We start from the raw sequence: 19,772 nt of genomic DNA, 5'->3' as shown, positions 1-19,772 counted from the left end.
CATAGCTCCTGAGAACAGGCGGAAAAGAGAGAAAGGTAGACGGTGAGAGAGACGTTGTGACCCCAGGCCTTTCAACAATATTATATAATTAGTATTAGGGGTGTCAGGACTAATTGAATAATCGATTAGTCGATCAACAGAGAATTCATCAAAAAACAAAATGTTAATCAAATAATTGGTTTAGTGATGTATCACACTTAACCAAAATGTGAATAGTTGAAGTTGTTTTTGACTGCTGGAACAACACACACAAACATCTTACACATTACCTTATTTCACTGTCACTTTGTGGTGTAAATTAATTAATTGCTTGGATTAATCAGATCATCAAAAACATTTTCAAGGGATAAAAAGATGCATATAATCATTTGGTGCAGCCCTTGATAGCCTAAGAACAGCACTTTAAAACAAAGCTTTGTCAAACAAACCTTTGAGAGAGAGGTCTTCAGCTTTCCGACATAATCCCACACAGTGCTGGGAGATATGCGTCCTCCCACGTGGATGGTGTCTGGTAAATCCTGCAAAGTCAATGACATTACTAAGCGCAAAATCGAATTTGCGATTTTGCTTTTTATGATAATTGAATTCTCTCTCTCTCTCTCTCTCTCACACACACACACACACACACCAGGGGCAGAGTATCTATCTGTATATTTAAATGCAAAATCACCAACCTCTTTCAAGTGTTCAAAGGATCCAGAGACCAGATAGGCCTTGGTGACAAACTTAGCCACAGACTGCATGTTGACAAGACCTTTCCAAATCTTCTCCTGACCATGGAGGAAGATGGCGGTTTCACCCTCAAGAGGTGGCGCTGATGTGCTGAAAAACAAAAAACAAAAAACAAAAAACTTTTAGCGATATTGCTCTGTGTATGATCTGAGGGCTAATACATCTAAAAGGTCTTTGCATACAGAATACGAAAATTACAATAAAGTATTTTGCATCACTATAGTCATTTTGTTGATTCATTATTCATACATACCTTTATTCATATTTACAGTGAAAATGTTACCTTGTTCCGGTTAAAAAAATATTTATTTATGCTTTATCACCACGTAATATTCACATTCTGTGTGGATGTACTCAAGACAAAAACAGTTGATATTTTTGGGCTAATTAAATGGCAAAAAATACTGGAAACAACGCAAGTAGTAGTTTTACAGCCAAAGCCAATCAAATCAGACACATACAACAGTGTCTGCTGTATTGATTTATAGATCACCTGGTTTTAGCTGCTTTAGGCACAGTCAGCAAAGGCGGCGCAGCTGGCGGCATCGGTAGGGGCCCCTTAGGTGCCAACTCCACTGGAGCAGCAACCGCCACGATGGCGGGCTCTGTAGAGGCAGGCATCACTGTGGGTGTTTCAGGGACGGCGACAGTGGCCGTCACACTAGAGCTGTGCCGGTTCATACGAGGGTCTCTGCGGGTGATAGTGACAGAGGAGACGGCGGGGATGTTGACAGGCGTGGGGGCCTGAGGTGGAGGTATCATGCTGGTAATGTCCTGGTAATGCGGCTGGGCCAGTGGGTCTACTGCAGGAATCTCATGGCCGGGCTGGTAGCCCAGTGTATCCTGTTGCTGATAAACTTGAGGCACCTGATGTTGATAAGCTGAGGGGCCCTGTGGTTGGTACACCGGAGGGACGTCAGTCGATGACGACCTTGACGAGTGGCTAAGTGGCTTAGCGTCTGGTTTCTTGGTCAGCTTTGCTTTCTTAGACGCGGGCTCATCTTCTGACTTCTGGCCTGGAAAGAGATTAAGATGAGGATATTAACATGTCTCTCTGGTGTTGAAATGGAAACCGTCTTAGTGTAACCAAGACATAATGTAATATTCCGGTTTACCTGTACAGATTTTGCAGTTGAGATCAAAGAGATGAGTCCTGTGTTCAGCCGTGGTGTCCTTGAGCATTGTACTGAAGATGTCTGGCATACTGCTGGCACTGTTCCCCTCTACAGCAGACCCTTGAGCAGACACTGAAGCAGTGGTGCTGGAGTCCTCTTGGTCCTGTGGACATTGGAACGAGAAACCTCCTTCAAATCTAATTGGCATTACTGAACTAATAATAAACAATGAATGACAGCAGACTGAGATGGAAATTCAGGAGGAAATTCTAGGTGCATCAAAGATGTTTTGGGGCGCAGTCGATTTAAGTAGAGAAAAGCATGTTAAGGAACGGGACAGTGTGAAAATCAACTAATCAGTCAATCTCTGGCATAATTTCATCAGCTCCCTGTAAAGTTGGTAAGACAACTGCAGTGACAAACCCAAGCAGAATGAAATAGGAAATGTGAGTGGAAAGGAAAGGAGTGCATGCTGCCACTTACTGCAGCAGTAGCCATGCGAGCAGACGAAGAGGTTGCAGAGATACATACATCTGCATCAGACGTTGGTGGAGCATCCTCCACGTCAACATTGTGGGGGCCAGAGTCACGCCTCTGGCTGGATTTGGACTGACCTGAATGCGGTCGAGCACTGGCAGTCTGGACCTAGTGACAATGAAGTGATATGAGCACAACGTTTTTGACCCAAGTGCTTTACACATGTGGAGCACTTTGGCACATGGCAGGTGACCATTTTGTAACAAAAACAAATTAGAGTGTAAATAGGGATCTATGGATCACACTTGCTTTAGCAATCTTCAGATCAATAGGAAACTCTTCATACTATGGTTCCAATAATTATTCTGTGCAAAACGTTTATAATTACCTCAGGAGGGTCAGGTTTCCTCCATTCAGAGATTTCTTTGGAGAGCAATTCTTCAGCACTGAGTCTCACAAGCCTGAACGGGGAGACCTCACCCCACACCACTCTGTAGAACAAGCCCTGAGAAAACATTATACCGTCATAAAAATTAGGCAGTGCAAGGTATTCCCAATTAAATACGGTAATCAACTAAGCACAGCTGATTATAAATAAGACAAGCTATAATCTTTACCTTCCCTAAATGCGATTCAACTGAATTAACACAAAATGGACTGATTCAGCACTCATGTGTGAAAGGCTAACCATACAAATTATTGACTCACTTTGTTTTTGGGATCCTTCAGGTTGAACATGAGCGACCGGTACTTGTTCTTGTACTTGCTGTCCGTGTTAAGGCACAGGTTGAACATTTCCTTCTCAATGGCAACGGCCAGCCTTGCCACCTCATTCTCAGTCATGTTCAGATCATCACTGTCACTCACTCTGGTAATACAAAAATGCCAATAGTATTTATATGCAAGTCTTTACATATGAACACAATTTCCATTTTATTCAAGGGACCAGTGTAGGATTCCCTGAATTTTACATAATGACAATACATTTTAACTCAATCTTGGCAGGACACTCACCTCTTGTAGAGAATGTCTGTGAGCGAGCGGCGGATGTTCTGTCTCATCTGAGTATTGGGTGGAGGCGCAGGGGACAGGGGGGGTGCTGAAGCCACTGGCTGGGGAGGTCTGGACGATGACTGACTGTGGTTGGAGGGGGCTGAGGTCAGAGAAGATGAGACTCTGGAGGATGACTGACTGTCCAAGTGGGAGTCTTTTTGCTGGGGTTGCTTCTTAGGAATGGTGAAGTTGGACTTTGTGACTCGGAGCGCCCCCGTGATGTGAATGGGACCGGAGGGGTAGGGAGATGGGCCAGGTGATGGCCCCGGTTTCTTGGACTGTGCCATCTTACTGGGCGGTGTCACTGGTTTCTTGGACGACTTGGAGCCGCTGGCTTGAGGGGAAGACTTCTTGCCCTTTGGGGTACTCTTCCCTCCTTTGACCCCTGGGGACTTCTTAGCCCCTTTGCCACGTGGGGACCGCTTCTTTCCTTTGGCGCCTGGGGACTTCTTACCGCCTTTGGCGGCTGGAGACTTCTTACTTGCTTTGACTGGAGTCGTGGTGGGGGACTTCTCAGCCGGCGATTGAGTCGTGGAAATAGTGGAGGACTTCTCAGCAGGTGCTGGATCGTTGTGCTCCTTTTCGGTCTGCTTCTCCTCATCGAGAGGGGCTGAAAAGCAAGCACAATAGCAAAGTGTTAAAACATATGAATGCCATAACCACTTACACTTCATCAATGGCTGCAAGACAAGGAATGAGTGTACCAACTGCTAGGCGTCATTGAGTCATAGATTGCAGAAAGAAATGCTAGGATTATATATCACATTCGAGGTTAATTTTGCGAAATGCCATGATCCATTTTAGGTTCATAATGGATCGTATGAACTTCTAAGACTTTCTTGAGAAAATCAATAAAAACAATGAAATGAACACATTTTACAAACAATCCCAGCACTATAAACCAAATATTGTTAAATTTAAAAAAAACTGACATCGAGCTTGTTCTTAATGCCCTCTTTATTTGAAGAGGATGGCTGATACAGTTTCTGAGGAAGTGCCTTTAATTTTCCACCAACAGTTAAAATGGTGGTGATAATCTTCATGGCGATCAATGTAACCCTAATAGACAGATGTTACATAGTTTCCTAAGATTCAATGCCCATGTTTGATTGTGAAGCTGAGGAATAAGTTGCTCAACAAATGTCTAGTTGCAGCCCTTATATGTGCAAACATTTACCTAATAATAATGCTGATGACCAACATTCCTTTGTCAGCTCAGCTGCATTAACCTACAAGCAAGTCCTTCTTACAGTGAACATTTCTCATGTGGACATGCTGCGGCAACCAGGGTTAAAGTTGATTCAATGTTTGAATTTCCGAGAAGACATCTTTTAACCAAAATAGTAAAAGTCTCATCATGTAGAGTGGTTATGTACAAAATAAATTATCAGAGAAAAAAGTGATTGAGCTTTCCTGAATACCAAGACAACTTACCACGTCTCATATAAAACGCATCAACATACTTTTAACACCAGCCATTGATGAGCCATTGGTGCAGTAACCACTTTTTACACTACTAGCCACTTGTGTTTTTCTCCACTCAAATCCACAATCCCCAAGCACTGCTCTCTTTCAAGCATCACTGTGGAGCAATTCATTTGCCTACCTTAACCAACTCTATAATAATATGGCCATAATAGAATTATCTTCTATGAGCTTTTTGTTTTCATTCAATGTACACCATTCAGCTGTCAACATGTCCCATTTCAAAATGGTTGAAAAGTATAACCCACACTTAAAGTGCACATGCTTTCCTACAATGTGAATTCAGATATTTTTTTTAGCAGAGCCACATTGTATAGAGACCCAAAGCAGTAGAACATGCATCTACTGAATGTCAAATAAATCTGCTCCCCCATTCAAAATATCAGTCACCAAGTTCAAACTAGCATGGGGCCATAAATAAGCCAAGTACTTAACCATGTTAAACTATAAAACATGTGTTGCACACCTTGTACCATAATGGATATTCTAGGCTCTTTGGGCATTGATTTCTTTATAAACACTTGATTTGTCAGGTCAAATCATTAACACTGCCTTCATAGAGTCCTTGTAAATGACAAAGATAAACTACAATGTCCTCATTTCTTAGCAAAAAGCAAACTCTCAGCACGATCCAAACAAATATCAAATGCAGTTGAGTGCAAAAGGTTTAAATATAAATCTCGCCAATAATTGTGAGCACAATGGCCTCATCTTCAAGTGCCATCTTCTGCTGCAGCCGGCTTTCTGAACTTCATGCAGTATCCCATGACGGTCTGGTCTCTGGCAGAATCAAATTCTTCCCAATCCCAACTTCACAACATCTGTGGGCTCGTCACATCTCCTTGGCGTGGTGTGTGTGTGTGGATGAGTGGCATATGCTTCTCTGAGCTGAACTGGTCAGGACATCGTACAGCAATCCGACACTGCTCACATAATCAAGCCAGGCATCCAAAATCTGTCATAATACCTTTTATTTTATAGCCAGTTTCCCACGTTGTGATGCATGACATTAAACAAGCATAAAAAAGTATGAAAAAAGCCAGCCATGTTACCCTCAGAATAGAGGGTGGAACACCAGGTTTTGCCTGATGTTATCAGCTCAATATGAGCTTTAAATTGTATGAGTCCCTGAAAAATCAGGGTGAAAAAGTCACTGAAACCTACCTGCTGGAGAGACGGGATGGACTTGTTTTGAGACCGACAATATAGCTGAAGAATCAGGGTGCAGAGAGACTTGCACAGGCAAATAAAATAGGTAATTTGACACCCTTACATCAGAATCACCCTTTCCTCCACTATGTTCATACATTTTATGGAAAAGGTATACTGTTAAACTGATAGTAACTGACGACAAGCTGCGTATTCATCTGTGACATGTTACTTTCACAGGTCTTCATCCAAACCTTCACATTTTAACCATGATATTCTAAACAAACCTCTTCTCGATTACTGAATAATACTTACCTATAGCAACATTTGGCACTTACCTTTTTATGCTGATGTGCATAATTTATCAAGCAACTTTTACATTAACCAATCATAACACTCTGTAAATCAATAAAACCCTATATCAGGGTGTGTTCTTCTACAAAACAATTTGGTGGTTCTCCACCATGTGTGTGGACTATCTCTAATGAATTACAGGGACCACATTTACAAATGATAATGGAAAAAGACAATGTGGTTTTGCAGCAACGGCCAAATGCATACAACAGATTTGCCCTGTATCAATTGACAATCCCCTAATGTGAAGAGAGACAGATGGTTAGGATTGACTTGTCAAAACCTTCAAAGAGATACATACACTTTTTGTTTAACACTGTTGGTGCTATTGGCGAAGTCTTTTCTGGCGTTACTGCATTGTAATTATGGTCGCAGGACCAGGATGCTGTGGCCGATGTTGGCGGTTCTTCGACTGCGGTCTCATCTTCACCGTCGTGACCCGGTTCAGGATCGGCGTCTTCCTCGCTGTCTGACACCTCCTCCTCTGTGGTGGACTTCTTCCTCGCCTTCCTCCTGCCAGCGGCTGTCCTCTGGTTGGATGCACAGACACACTGAGTCAGTTCAATGGCAGCATAAAGGAAGGATTCCTCAACTGAGGATCATTTGGTTAAAGGGCAGGGTCCTGATATTAACCCATTAAGACCTGGAAGTGTGTCATTTTTAGATTTGAGCTAAAAAGCATTATGTTACACTTTGGGCTATTCAAAAATAGCAGATATACAAGCTCATAGCGCGGCACAGAGTGCCGCGCTACGAGCTTGTAGATATTTTTGAAAAATCTATTTTTGAAAAATCTATTTTTGAAAAATCGTGAAAATGTGTGCAAATCTTTGAATATATATATATTTAAAGCGAACATTTTTAACTCAAATCTTTGCTTCTGGGGGGGTCCCTGGAACAAAATATTTTGATGGGGGTCCACGGCCAAATACATATAATTTTGGGGGTTCTTGACATAAAAACGTTTGAGCACAACTGATATAGAAACATATGTTTTTCAGAATACTGTTGAGATTTAGGAGACATGTAGAACCGGCTTCAGGTCTCAATGGGTTAAGAGGCCGGTTACATTGCATTATTTGAAAACCAAGCCTATGTTAGTCATAATTACATCAAATGCACATAAAGTCTATTTTTTCCCAGGCTATCCAAATGAGACTAGCATTTTAATTGCACATTTACTGCACCATGCCCATATCTAATAGGGATGCCACTAAATATTGTTCTCATAATCTATCATTTTTTTTGTCTATTATTTGATTAGAAGACTTGGTTTGTCAAGTTTCCCTCATGAGGCATTAGAATCACATTCAACAACAGTGCCTTTTCTTTGCATAGGGGCTTCTGAAGAGGATTCAGCAGCCATACGTTTCTACCTGATGCTTGTCACAAATGTTGAATACCCAGCTCCAGGGCAAGACTCACACCTTCTCACTATCCAGCACCACGATTACTCATCGCTTACTTTTCTACCATCTTCATATTGTGCCAATACATGATATGCACTCTTTTTAGGGCATATTGCATGTCTTCCCAACGACATGCATGATCCCATCAAACAAATCAGTTGAAAATCCTGGCCTTGTGCTTAGAGCAGATGGCTAATTTATTTCATACAGTAATTGACAAAATTATATTTATTTAAGAAGGCTGGTTCATTGTCAATAGCCAAATAAAATATATACACTAGAAAATATTGTATACATTAAAGATGACAAAGTACATAAAATTCCATGCCCTGCCTCAACCGTACATCTTAATAAATTGTGTTATAACTTGTTATCAAGGTCATTCAGAAAGGTCATTCGTCAATTCTCAAGAACAAGAATCCAGCAGGCACACATTTAAGTAAACTTCTTTCATCAAAAATTTGATCATAAATCCAATATAATACACATTGTGTTTTACACAACCAACTTAAAGTATAAGACCATGCCATTAGGATTATTATATTATCGTTAATGATCATCATGTGCTGGCATCAGTTATCCGGACATATTGTTGTGTGATGATTAATTGAGCATTTACTGCATCCTACCTATTTCTAACAGGGCTGCAACTCACAATTACCATATTTCTTTGCATCTGTATAATTTTCTTGATCATAGTAATCTATGCCATTATTTCAGAACATGAAATGGTGGTAAAATAAATAATAAAGCTATCATTTATGAGAAATTCTCATCATTAGTTGGGGTGACTCCAAACAGACCCCAAACAGACCTCAATTTGCTTAATTTTTACCCAGTGGTCAAAAACATAGTTTATCATTTCACAATATGGAAAAAAAGACAGGCATTCTAACTAAGTTGCAAATGGCACATATAAGAATCATTTACATGACACATCACTAAACCAATAATTTGATTACTAAAACTGTAGTTTAATTGATTATATTTTCAACTTTAATTTCCAAATCAACTACAGTGGAGACAAAAGTAACATTTCTCATGACAATACGTTTCTATTCTATAAATGTCTATGTCCAATATGCTGCAAAACCTTCATTAAATCAATGTGCTAACGTAAACATCTTTGTGATAGGGACAGTTAAAAGCCACAGTTAGTGTGTCTGCCCCGAGTTACCTTGGGTGCAGACTTGGTGCCAGCTTTCTTCTGAGCCTTGGCCTTGGGTTCCTTGACGTCAGTGATGGACTTCATGGCGGCAGCGGCGTGCCTCAGAATACAGTCGCTGCCACAGTAGACAGAGTCCGGCTGGGCATCTTTCTCACAACCAGGCCCGATACATTTGGGAAGAGAAGATTCCTCTGCCGTCTGCTCTGCCTTGGATACCGATGTCTGCTCTGCCTTGGGAACCGATGTCTGCTCTGCCTTGGGAACCGATGTCTGCTCTGCCTTGGGAACCGATGACGGCTCTGCCTTGGGAACCGATGCCGGCTCTGCCTTGGGAACCGATGTCGGCTCTGCCTTGGGAACCGATGTCGGCTCTGCCTTGGGAATCGATGTCGGCTCTGCCTTGGGAATCGATGTCTGCTCTGCCTTGGGAACCACCACCGCTACTGGTATTGTGTTCAGCTCCACATTTGAGGCCACTACCTGCTCTGCAACTGGTACTGCTTTCGGCTCTGCCGTTGATTTTGCCTTCGGCCCCAGTGTCTGCTGTGTGGCCTGCTAAAAGTCAGTAGAGAGAAAGATTTATTCAACAACGTGCACAACACAACTGTGCAAAGTCTAAATATGCTACCATAGTATCAGGCTTAAAGAAAATCATGTCAGCCAAAACCACTTCGACATACCGGCTGAAAGATCTTTATCCTCTTTTTCCCAGTTGGGTTGATGGCTTTCTCTATTCTCCCTTTGATGCCCGGGTCCTCTACTAGTACCCTCTCATCTGATGCAGCGGCTGCAGAGGCACCTGCCACCACTTGGCTGGCAGCCGTAGGGACAGGGTCCACTTTACCGGGCTCAGTTGTTGTCACAGCAGTGAGTGTCGCACCAGCAGGAGCTGTTGAAGCACCATCTGCTCTGGGCTTCCCGTTCTCTGTGCTTGAAGCCAGGGATGCTGTGGCTGGCTTGACCACCTGGCTTTTCTTCACAGTGCAGTTGGGACAGACATAGTCTTCCCCGTTCCTCTCCATGAGGCGTCCGCGGGCCTCTGTGATGCCCACACAGTCTCCGTGGAACCATTCCTCACAGCGGTCACAGCAGATCATGAACCTGGACAGAACACAGGACAATTCTGTTATCACCATGCAATGAAAGGCAGGAGCACATGGCTCTCACTCTGGCTAACTGCATACTTTCAGAATAGGACTGAAATTAGAAGAACTATTACTAAAATAACAAATTAATTTAACAATCAATTAATCTGTCTATTGTTTTGTTTTGATTAATCTATGCAGCTCATTGACTATATAATCTTGAAATCAATTTGAAAAACTGTAAGATTTCTATTTGGGAACATTTTAAGCAATCAAAAATAAACAATAATAATAAAAAGTATAGATAAAACTTTTTTTTCACTTTTCTAGGGTCATTATAACATCTGCTCTAATCTGACTTTTGTGTGCACCCGAGACAGTTTTTAGGTTGCTTGATTCAATATTTAGATATTTGACATTGTTTTCATCAGACACATCCCCATCCTTAAGTGACCAATATTGTCCTTTAAATGTTGAGCGGGCTATGTTTTTTAAGAACTTTTTTATTTTTATTTTATTCATTTAAAAATAATAATAATAAAGTAATTTCCCTCACACACTAGAAGGACCATGTCAGTCAACAGACTAATGACTAATGACTTAGTCAATGACTAACATGGTTAAAATAGAGTTTGAAGATACAATGGGTTAATATAGGAAGGGGCGTGTCTGATAGAATGAATACCAAATATATCTAAATATTGAATCAGGCAACTTAACAGTCGGGGGGCACACAAAGCCGTAGTAGACATTAAAATTACCCCAGAAGTCTTTTAAAGTGAAATACCCTTTTAAACCCTATTCAAAATGTTTCAAAAATAGATCTACAAGCTTCCACCCCTTTGCTACGTGTTGTGAGCTTGTATATCGGCTATTTCTGAATAAAACAAGTAAAAACAAAAAGTGGCACATAAGCTGCATAATTGCTGATACCAATGTCATCAAAAAAGCATAGGCTGCATAAAATTGCCGATACCAATGTCGTCATAAAAGTCAAGTAATGGCCAATATATCAGCCAAACTGATATATCAGCCCAGCTCTATTACTCAATACATTAATCGATTGACAGAAAATTTATGTAACAAAATGTTACTAATTATTTGATTAATTGTTTCACCCCAAATAAGAACTCAGAAGATAAAGTTGAATGATACAGTGCCAGCAATCCTGCATGTGAAAATTATTCAAATAAAATCATGGAAAACGAGGCTCACTTTTCATATCTAACTCATCGACACATGGTCACATGGAGGACTCGGATTTCTCAAACAACAAAGGAAAGTCGGACCAAATACAGACAATATTTACCGTTTGTTGTGTTTCTGCCGACAGATGCAGTACAGTGCATTGGGGTCGTATCCTCCGCCGTCTGAGTCGGAGGTTGATGATGATGAGGATGTAGATGTTGCGGAGTCTTCATCGACTTCCTTTCCCTCCTCCTCATCCTGGGACTTGCTGGACATTGGCGCCGCTGGCATTGCTTTGGTGTTGACTGGGGTGGCAGTCTTAACGACAAGTGGTGTAGTAGGGGTTTTATTGACGGTTGTAGTTTTATTGACAGGAGCAGCGTTCTTATTGGCCACCCTCTTCTTGTTAACATAAATTCTGATTGGTCCTCGCCTTGCAAAAGCCGGAGGCCTATCATCGCTCTCCTCATCGCTCTCTTCAGTCTCTGGCCTTGGCTCCACTGTGTCATCGGTGTTGTCTTGTTCCATCCTGCCCTCTTCCGTGACCTCTTTCTTCTCAGAGTCCAGCTCTGGCGGGGGCTGGGCCACGTCCCCGCTTGCTAGCAGCTTGGAACAGGGGTCGTTCTTTTCTTTAGACTCGCTTTCTTCGTCTTGTAGGACCTGGGGTTTGTTGACGGTATCTCCGTCCTCCTCGTTCTCCGAGCTCCCGCCGTCTCTGGCTGCACTGCCGCCTGCACTGCCGCCACCTCGGCTGCGTGTGCGTCTGCCACCCCGAGTCCTGCCACCCCGGGTCTGTTTCCTGGCACAGCTCCTTGTCCGCCTCTCTGGAGAATCGGCCTTGTCGTCAACAGCCTTTGTGTCTGCGTTGCCGTCGAAGCTGGCCTCCGAGGCGGTCTCCGCATCGGTCGGCGTTTGGGACGGGGGGTCGCCACTCTCGATGCTGGGCGGAGCACTCTTTCTTCCACCTCTCTTGGTGGTAGAGAGGAACTCCTCCAACTTGTCAGTACGTTTTGGCTGCCTGCCACTACGGCGCACGGGTCCACGGTTCTCTTGGCTCTCAGAGGCCGTTTCCCCTGGCATCTCTCTCTTCTTAGCGATGGTCGTCTGACGGAATCCCCAGGTCTTCTTCACCTCACTCGTGGCCTTGGACAAATGTTCTGGCTTCTCTAGTATCTTCTCTTGAGTAGCATTTTCATTTTGCTCTTGAAACTGTTTTTCCTCTTCTGCAACAGCTGTTGAGAGAATCACAGAAAGTTGAGGCAAATAAATGAGCCACGTGAGCATTGCAATGTAGTTGGTTGAGACCCACATAATAGTTTTCGCATTTCTATAAAACTTAGGATTGCTTCATGGTGGTCGTGCTGCCCAAACCCTTAAAAAAGGAGGTGAAGTGTGAAATTAAATAAAATATTAAAATAAATGATGGGAGGGCTGTAATGGAAAAAGTGATTTTTCACCCTTGACCCCAATTCACCAAAAATGCGTAAAACCTAAACTTTAATTGTGCCCAGTTATCAATGCAACCACCCACCTCCTCACTAATTAGGGAAAGAAGCTCATTCAAGATACCTTGCGAGCAGCTATCCATATGGTCCTGGCTCTGCTCTGGCTCTGGAGCTAGAGAGAGCTCAGGGCTCACATTCTCCTCCATGATGGAGTCAACCACTACTTTCAATTTGATTGTCTACACAGTTAAGAGAAGAAAAAAAGAGAGCAGCTATGAGTCACTCTTCAGTTGAAACAGTTAACTCTTGCAACGCTTAGACAGCATTGATACATTACTTAATATCTTTTGAATTTTAACATTATGGCCAATTCTATCAATCTTCATCCCTAATATAGGCATGCTTAACTTTAAACTAGGTCACCTTAGTAAATGAAACGCTGATTCGGACCAAGGTTATTGTCTTTAACAAACAAGCTTTCATAAAGACAAAGGGTTCAGCACATCATAAAATCTCACCAATTCAAGTTACACATTTGTTTTTATTATCACAGCCTAATAGCTGATAGGTATTAGCCAGGGCCATAATTTGCTGGTCTTTCATAACAAAAAATGTTAAAACATTTGCCAAGTATGTACCTGCAAGTTCAGTAATGGTGGAAAGCACAGCACTTCTTCATATAAAAAAGGCTTTTAGTTAGTAATCAGAGTCTCTGCGCCCAGTTACTGGATCTGCAGAAGAAAACATCATCAGGGACTGCTGCAGCATTGAGTCAATTATTCAAGAAAGACTACTCTATATACAGGGTATATTCAAGAACACGAAACATGGGGGGTGCCATGTCAAATGACGCCACTGGTGCTGTGGGCACAGGTAGAAGCTTACATCAAATATTAACATTAATTTATCCGCAATTAAATTAACGGCTTTGCATACAGACTTGGATGGGCAAATCTGCACCAGTCAGTTTGTCTCTAGAACACCACAAAATATCCATAACTCGGGGTTATTTTTTAATATAGATCGTGCAATTACATCGACATGAGAGGCATAATAATCACATCAGCTATTCCAAATATTACATTGTTTTCATGCAAGCAGCCATCTACCATGCGACATTGTCAATGACATGCATTAGACGCTGCGGTCCATCTATTTGGCCAAATAATTTAAAAAGATGTCATATATCTGTGGTCACGATACCGTGCCACGTGAGGGCCGAGGGGGAGAAAATCTGTTGCCAAGAAAAAGGGAGGGAGGAGCCCATCGGATCCATCATATATACAAAGGTTCACACACGTGATAATAACGTGTTAAGTAAACCCGACCAAATAATAAAGCATATTTCACCGTTCAACAGTAAAGGGGACACGTTGTATTTAGTCGCTTGTCTGACTGAAAAGTGCGTGATGCATTGCAAGCTCCAGGCGGCCTCACTGGGAAGGAAGGGCCCGAAACCCAAATCAAATATGCATAGCATTATTCCCACCAGCACCATTTTAGAGACGCAGAAGCGTTGACGATTAACCAGATCGGTTGGGAGCCATTATATTATCAGATTAAGTTAACTCGATTACATAATACCCCGGATGTCAGCAAATGCGCAATACTAAAAGGCAAACCTCACACACCGAACACCAGCAGCAGCATCATCGATCGAGCAAAGCAAACGAGGAATCGTTTCCAATCATCAGCGCGTTCGACGACGACACGGAAATTAACGATTGTGGTCATGGAGTTAATAATGGTGATGGTTGTGTGCATTTTATCCTCTCTACCCTACGGGAACAGCCTTCCATTTCGACATCCCCCCACTCCGACATTGACTTCTAATTGTCGGAGTGGTGGTACTTTCCCATTTCCATAAACGACCTGCCATTCCGACAGTGTCGGACTGGCAGCATGGCACTTTATTTTTTTTTCAAGAGTCCCGCCATTTCGACACGCATCTCTGTGTCTGTCTGTCCGCGCATATAGTCAATAAGATGGTTATTATTATTCATAATTATTCATATTATTATTATAAAGACAAACAGTGCATGACTGACGGACAGAAAGCCTTCTCGAATGATGCCCCGTTGAAATAATATCAAAACGAAATCATATAATGCTTGTATAACGTCCCATGTGTATTGCATTATAATCATTATCATCATAATATTAATCAAATAGACATGTGTGGCACGCGTGTGTCATGCGCAATTACGCGTGACTGCAACCATCATATAACAAATAACATAGCAGGCACAGTGGCAACTGGATCAAATGGATCAAGCTCGCGGCACAGTGCGCCGCACCCGTTATTTTTTACCTAATCAGATGATGAGAGAGAGGTGTGCGCTTCTTATGGTATAAGAACTATACAGCGACTGGACTGACATGACCTTTTAACACTGCCAACTTTCCTACTCATTCCTGTGTGCGACCAACCAACCACACCCCATTTACAGAAGGAATATGCTATATGTCTGTTATTTAGCTGGCCAGTAAACTCCACTTGTCTTGGACGAATGCCATTGAAATAGCCTAAACACCTTATTTAATAGCCTACTGATGAAGCATTTGCCTTCATCAGATAAATACTAATGTTACTGGCCTATTTGAAGAATGAACTGTCCGGACCTGGACCATGACATGTATTTGGGCTGCTGTGCGTAAAATGGATTGTTTAGCTATTTTATGACAATAATAATAATAATTATAATAATGATCATCATCATCATAATAATCATAATTTAATGGCCGCTTGTTCCCCGGCCGCACACAACTCGCTACAAACAAGACAGTCACCGAAACCTACGATCAATGGCATCCATTCATGCCTTGTGCGTCTGTCTACAAACTAAGTGCCTTTGATCCTAATCACCTTTTATGTGTGCGCGAATGGGCCATCAAGTTTGTCTGATCTCCCAGTGGGGAGTTAACGACCGCTGTTGATTCATTGACTGAAGCAATCCACACCTACTAAATTGTTTGTTTTTTTTCCTCGAAAGCAAAGACTCATGGAGAAATCATGATGTCATCTCAATCAGCTCAATCAATCATGATTGAATGGCAGTAGTGTATGGCCACCGTAAGTCCTTCGATCCCAACTCCCTTTGATGTCAAGTGGGCCATCAGGACGTTTGCTCTCCCAGAGGGAGTTAATGAGCGCACATAAGTGTGTGTGCCACGTATGATATGGACTGCACATTATGTTTGATTTGGATGCACCAATTGAGTGATTCACACCTATTTATTTGTTTATTCCTGAAATTATAAGCAGTGCATTTAAGTTGTTTATTGCCTTTTAGTTTACTACTTATTGAAATGTAATGAATTGTTTCCCTGCTTAACTGTTTATTATATATATATATATATATATATATATATATATATATATATATATATATATATATATATATATATATATATATATTATTCGATGCTTTAATTCAGGGGTAGGCCTACTCAACAGGCGGACCGCGGTCCATTTTTTCCTTGTATTCATTTCATGCAGCGCTATGCATGTGGACTGACACAGAGGAGAGGAGGGCGGGATGTAGGTTGTAGGCGGCCTAAATCCAAAAAGATTCCCGCTGTAGCAGCAATCTAAGATCTCCTCCTCGTCTAGGGCATGTTCAATCCATAGACTGTAAAAGGTTCAATCCCCTGATATCTGTGAGTGGCCACATTGTGCTTAGCGGACATGAAGTGCATTGCAACTGCATGGGCTCTTTGGATCTTGGTTGCGAATGCTGCTTCTGTGTTCGGAAATGCGTGTCTTTAGCGCCCTGTTGGTCTTACCAACATATCCTCAACCGCATGGGCATTTTAGCAGGTGTTTAACATTTTTGGTTGTGCATGTTATAGTGCCCTTGATATCAAAACGTTTCCCCCCGTTAGTGGGTGCGTAAACCTTTCGGTGAAATGACATTGCGCAACGGGCGCATCTGTAATTGCCTTCGGGGATTTGAGTCAAAAAAGACGATTCTGGCATTTTGGGGATGATATCCGATTTGACAACTGATTGTCTTATATTAGGAGGATGTTTATAGACAACTCTGGGCATGTCCTTGAAAGTAGTGGCCAATTTTGGGTCGCTACTGAGGATATACCAATGTTCTTTTTGTGTGCGTTCAAACTCCTTACCAAGGGCTGAATATTGTACAATGCATGGGACCGTTACTTAGGGAGGCGTCCCGTTTGGACTGTATAGGGTCATATCACACAGGAAAATAAACTAGAGAGTTCACAGAATAAATACAAATTTGAATACAGTATTATTTGACAGACATGGCTATAGCCAACATGTTACTGATTATTTGGAATGATATATTATTGCAGCTGCAATATTGATTGTAATGGATTCATAAAACTCTGGAGAGGAAAAGGGCGCGCACAGTGCACCATGCGTAATGGAGCGAGGGAGGGAGTGTTATGGGCTGTTTTTCCAACAATTTATAATACATCTGCAGCATTTCATTCATAGTCTAATGTTAAAGTCCGTTGTTACTCACGCCATGGCCCTCTCAGAAGCATTGCAGGTCAAATCCAAGACATATTGTAGTAGGCTACAGTCAATATAGTCTAATAGGCTGCTTTTAAATCTACAATAAAATGACAACGGATTGTCCCCTCTCCTGTTTGTCGTTCTGTGATGAGTTTTACTTTTTTCATAATATCAACCATTAAGCACAGTCAGCTGGCTGGTGTCAATTATCTTTCTATACTCAATGACAGCTGACGGAGGAGACTCAGGAGAGTAGCCTAGACCTCAAAACAATAAAATAACCAAATAAATATATACCGGGCAATTATATCAATGAGAGAGCGAGAACGAGAGAGAGAGAGAGAGAGGCTGTAGGCCTATATAGGCTATAGCCTATATAGGCCTACATGAGAGAACATTAAACGACAACTAGTACAGTGAGTGTGCCCAGTCCAACCACAACAGCACTACAACTACAAGGGACATTCCAATATAAACTTAAGTTGCAGCGGGGATATCATTATGCGGTATGCTACATTAGAGGCAGTTGTGCATCATTGATCAAATAAGCAACACATTTAATATAAGCCCAGATGATTCCAGCCAGGAGGAAAGAACGGGAGAGTAGGAGAGAGGAGAGTGAGAGAAAATGGGAGAGAGAAGGTACCAAAAGCTTTTTCTTTTCTTTCTTTTTTTTGCGTGTTTGCGCAGCCCGCACCATCCCGCACTGCGATAATTGCCTCTGAAATCTTGACTCTCCCGCTCGCCCCGCAGTCCAACGCGCGGGCTACGGGTCAGCCCGTTCATAACTAGTGACTAGGAACACCTCGGTATTTGGCGCAGGGTGGATGGAGGCCCCAACGGAGGTCTCACCCTTGGCCAAAGTCAAGTCGGAATGGTGGGTCGTTTGAAAACTATGGAAAGTGCCTCCACTCCGACAGTTAGAATATGTCGAAATGGTGACATGTCGAAATGGCGACATGTCGAATTGCCGACATGTCGGGATGGCGACATGTCGAATTGCCGACATGTAACCCTACCCTACAAGGAAGTAACAACTACTACCGAGTAGCGTGTCAATGGCTACAGGAATGTGAACGCATACACCAGTGTTGCCAGGTCTGCTTATTATAAGCGACTTGTTTTTTTTCTGTTAAGTTGCTTGTGAATATTGGTAAATGCTGGTTGCGATTTTTGGGGCTTGTTTCTCTAGCTTAGTTGCTTATTTTGACTCGTTTCCTGTTGTTTAAACCAGTGGTTGTCAAACATTTCCAAGTCAAGGAAACCCCACCACGGGCCCACCAAATTAACATGTATTTGTCCACCGACCGCCCCATCTAAACATTTTGTGCCAGGGACCCCGATTGAAGATTTACGTTGTTAAAATATCCCCCCCCCCCCCACATATTTTATTAAACAGCAGATCTACAAGCTCACAGGGCGTCGCGATCATAGCCAATGTATATACTTTTCCTCCGAGGTGGAAAGTCTGGTGATGCGAGCTTAGTTACTAGTATATACAGGTTTAAAGTGCTCATGTGAACCATAGTCGCTTCTATTGGGCTTGTTTTCATAGACATGGTTGCTTGTTTCTCTCGCGGAATCTGGCAACACTGAATGTGGCTGCTCCTCGTACAGCGCCATGCACAACATTACGCACATTTTGTCTACATCTAAAACTGCCACTAGTGACCACAGCTGTAGCTGTGCTGTAGTATGCCCTTAGCTAGTCAGCGTGGTTAGTAGCTACGGTCTAGTCGTTAAAGTAACGGCTAACGTTGGTAAACAAGGTTATACGTTACGCTAGCTTGTAGCTAACGCTAGCTGGCTGCACCGTGTTCAACCTTGTCTCGGCCATCCTCGACTGTAGTGCGTTTTATGGCGCGCGAGAAAACAACAGAGACATGCGTGTACTCCATACACACGTACATGCAGACAACAGCGTTCGTTATATTGCATTAATTCACCCACATACCAGGTCAAACTATCGATGATATTATGTTCTTCTCGCTGCAAGCTCCTTCGGGCATTCCTCCATTTTCCATTCCTGACCTGCTGGCTGATACTCGCTCGCGCTTAGTGCTTACTGACTGCGGCAGATGGCTGACCGTTTACTGGCCGGCCTTGAGAATCCCACAGCCCCCTCTGCCGGACAGGAGGGGAACCGCAGTTGAAAGGCCCAATCCGTGATTGTTTAGGGCAGTGGTTTTCAACCTTTTTTGCGTCAAGGACCCCCAAATTGACACACATTAGCCCAGGGACCCCCATTTGAAAATGTATGCCAGGGACCCCCAATAAGAGACGATTTTCATGGCTCTAGCAGTGATTCTCAACCATTTTAATTTCAAGGACCCCCAGTTTAACATGCATTAGGCTACAGACCCCCATTTAATGGCATTTCTATCTCTGGGACCCCAATTTATATTATAAAATCAATGTTAATTTAACTCTGAGTGTGTACAAATGGAACCAAATGGACCCTAACAGGTCCATTTGGTTCCATTTGTACACTCTCAGAGTTACAGACCCATAAGGGTCCATTTGGTTCCTATCCATCATTTAGCTGGGGACCCCCTGGAACTCCCTCAAGGACCACTGGTGGTCCCCGGACCACTGGTTGAAAACCACTGGTTTAGGGCAG

The 19,772-nt window shown here is 42.6% G+C and overlaps 1 protein-coding gene across 1 annotated transcript in view; it reads right to left on the bottom strand.

Annotated features, from left to right (window-relative positions):
* The window catches only part of LOC311048556 (death-inducer obliterator 1-like), a gene marked incomplete at its 3' end in the record, with an annotated part of 20,297 nt that extends 1,080 nt beyond the window's left edge, over window positions 1-19,217 (bottom strand). The window contains exons 1-15 of the mRNA XM_084061814.1: window positions 19,107-19,217; window positions 13,299-13,391; window positions 12,785-12,899; window positions 11,337-12,447; window positions 9,623-10,043; window positions 8,952-9,497; window positions 6,667-6,895; window positions 3,339-3,987; window positions 3,033-3,192; window positions 2,713-2,829; window positions 2,331-2,492; window positions 1,848-2,010; window positions 1,226-1,748; window positions 675-822; window positions 429-518 (exon numbers count right to left, since the gene is read on the bottom strand). Of these exons, the coding sequence (XP_083917940.1) occupies window positions 429-518; window positions 675-822; window positions 1,226-1,748; window positions 1,848-2,010; window positions 2,331-2,492; window positions 2,713-2,829; window positions 3,033-3,192; window positions 3,339-3,987; window positions 6,667-6,895; window positions 8,952-9,497; window positions 9,623-10,043; window positions 11,337-12,447; window positions 12,785-12,866 (4,401 nt within the window). The 5' untranslated portion in view covers window positions 12,867-12,899; window positions 13,299-13,391; window positions 19,107-19,217. The remainder of the gene's footprint in view (window positions 1-428; window positions 519-674; window positions 823-1,225; window positions 1,749-1,847; window positions 2,011-2,330; window positions 2,493-2,712; window positions 2,830-3,032; window positions 3,193-3,338; window positions 3,988-6,666; window positions 6,896-8,951; window positions 9,498-9,622; window positions 10,044-11,336; window positions 12,448-12,784; window positions 12,900-13,298; window positions 13,392-19,106) is intronic.
* Between the last annotated feature and the right edge of the window lie 555 nt (window positions 19,218-19,772).

The sequence above is a fragment of the Gymnoscopelus microlampas genome, assembly GCF_963454915.1.
Source record: "Gymnoscopelus microlampas genome assembly, chromosome: 7".
Classification (NCBI taxonomy): Eukaryota; Metazoa; Chordata; class Actinopteri; order Myctophiformes; family Myctophidae; genus Gymnoscopelus; species Gymnoscopelus microlampas.
Note: the sequence above shows the minus strand (reverse complement) of the source record. Positions and strands in the feature narration are given on the sequence as shown.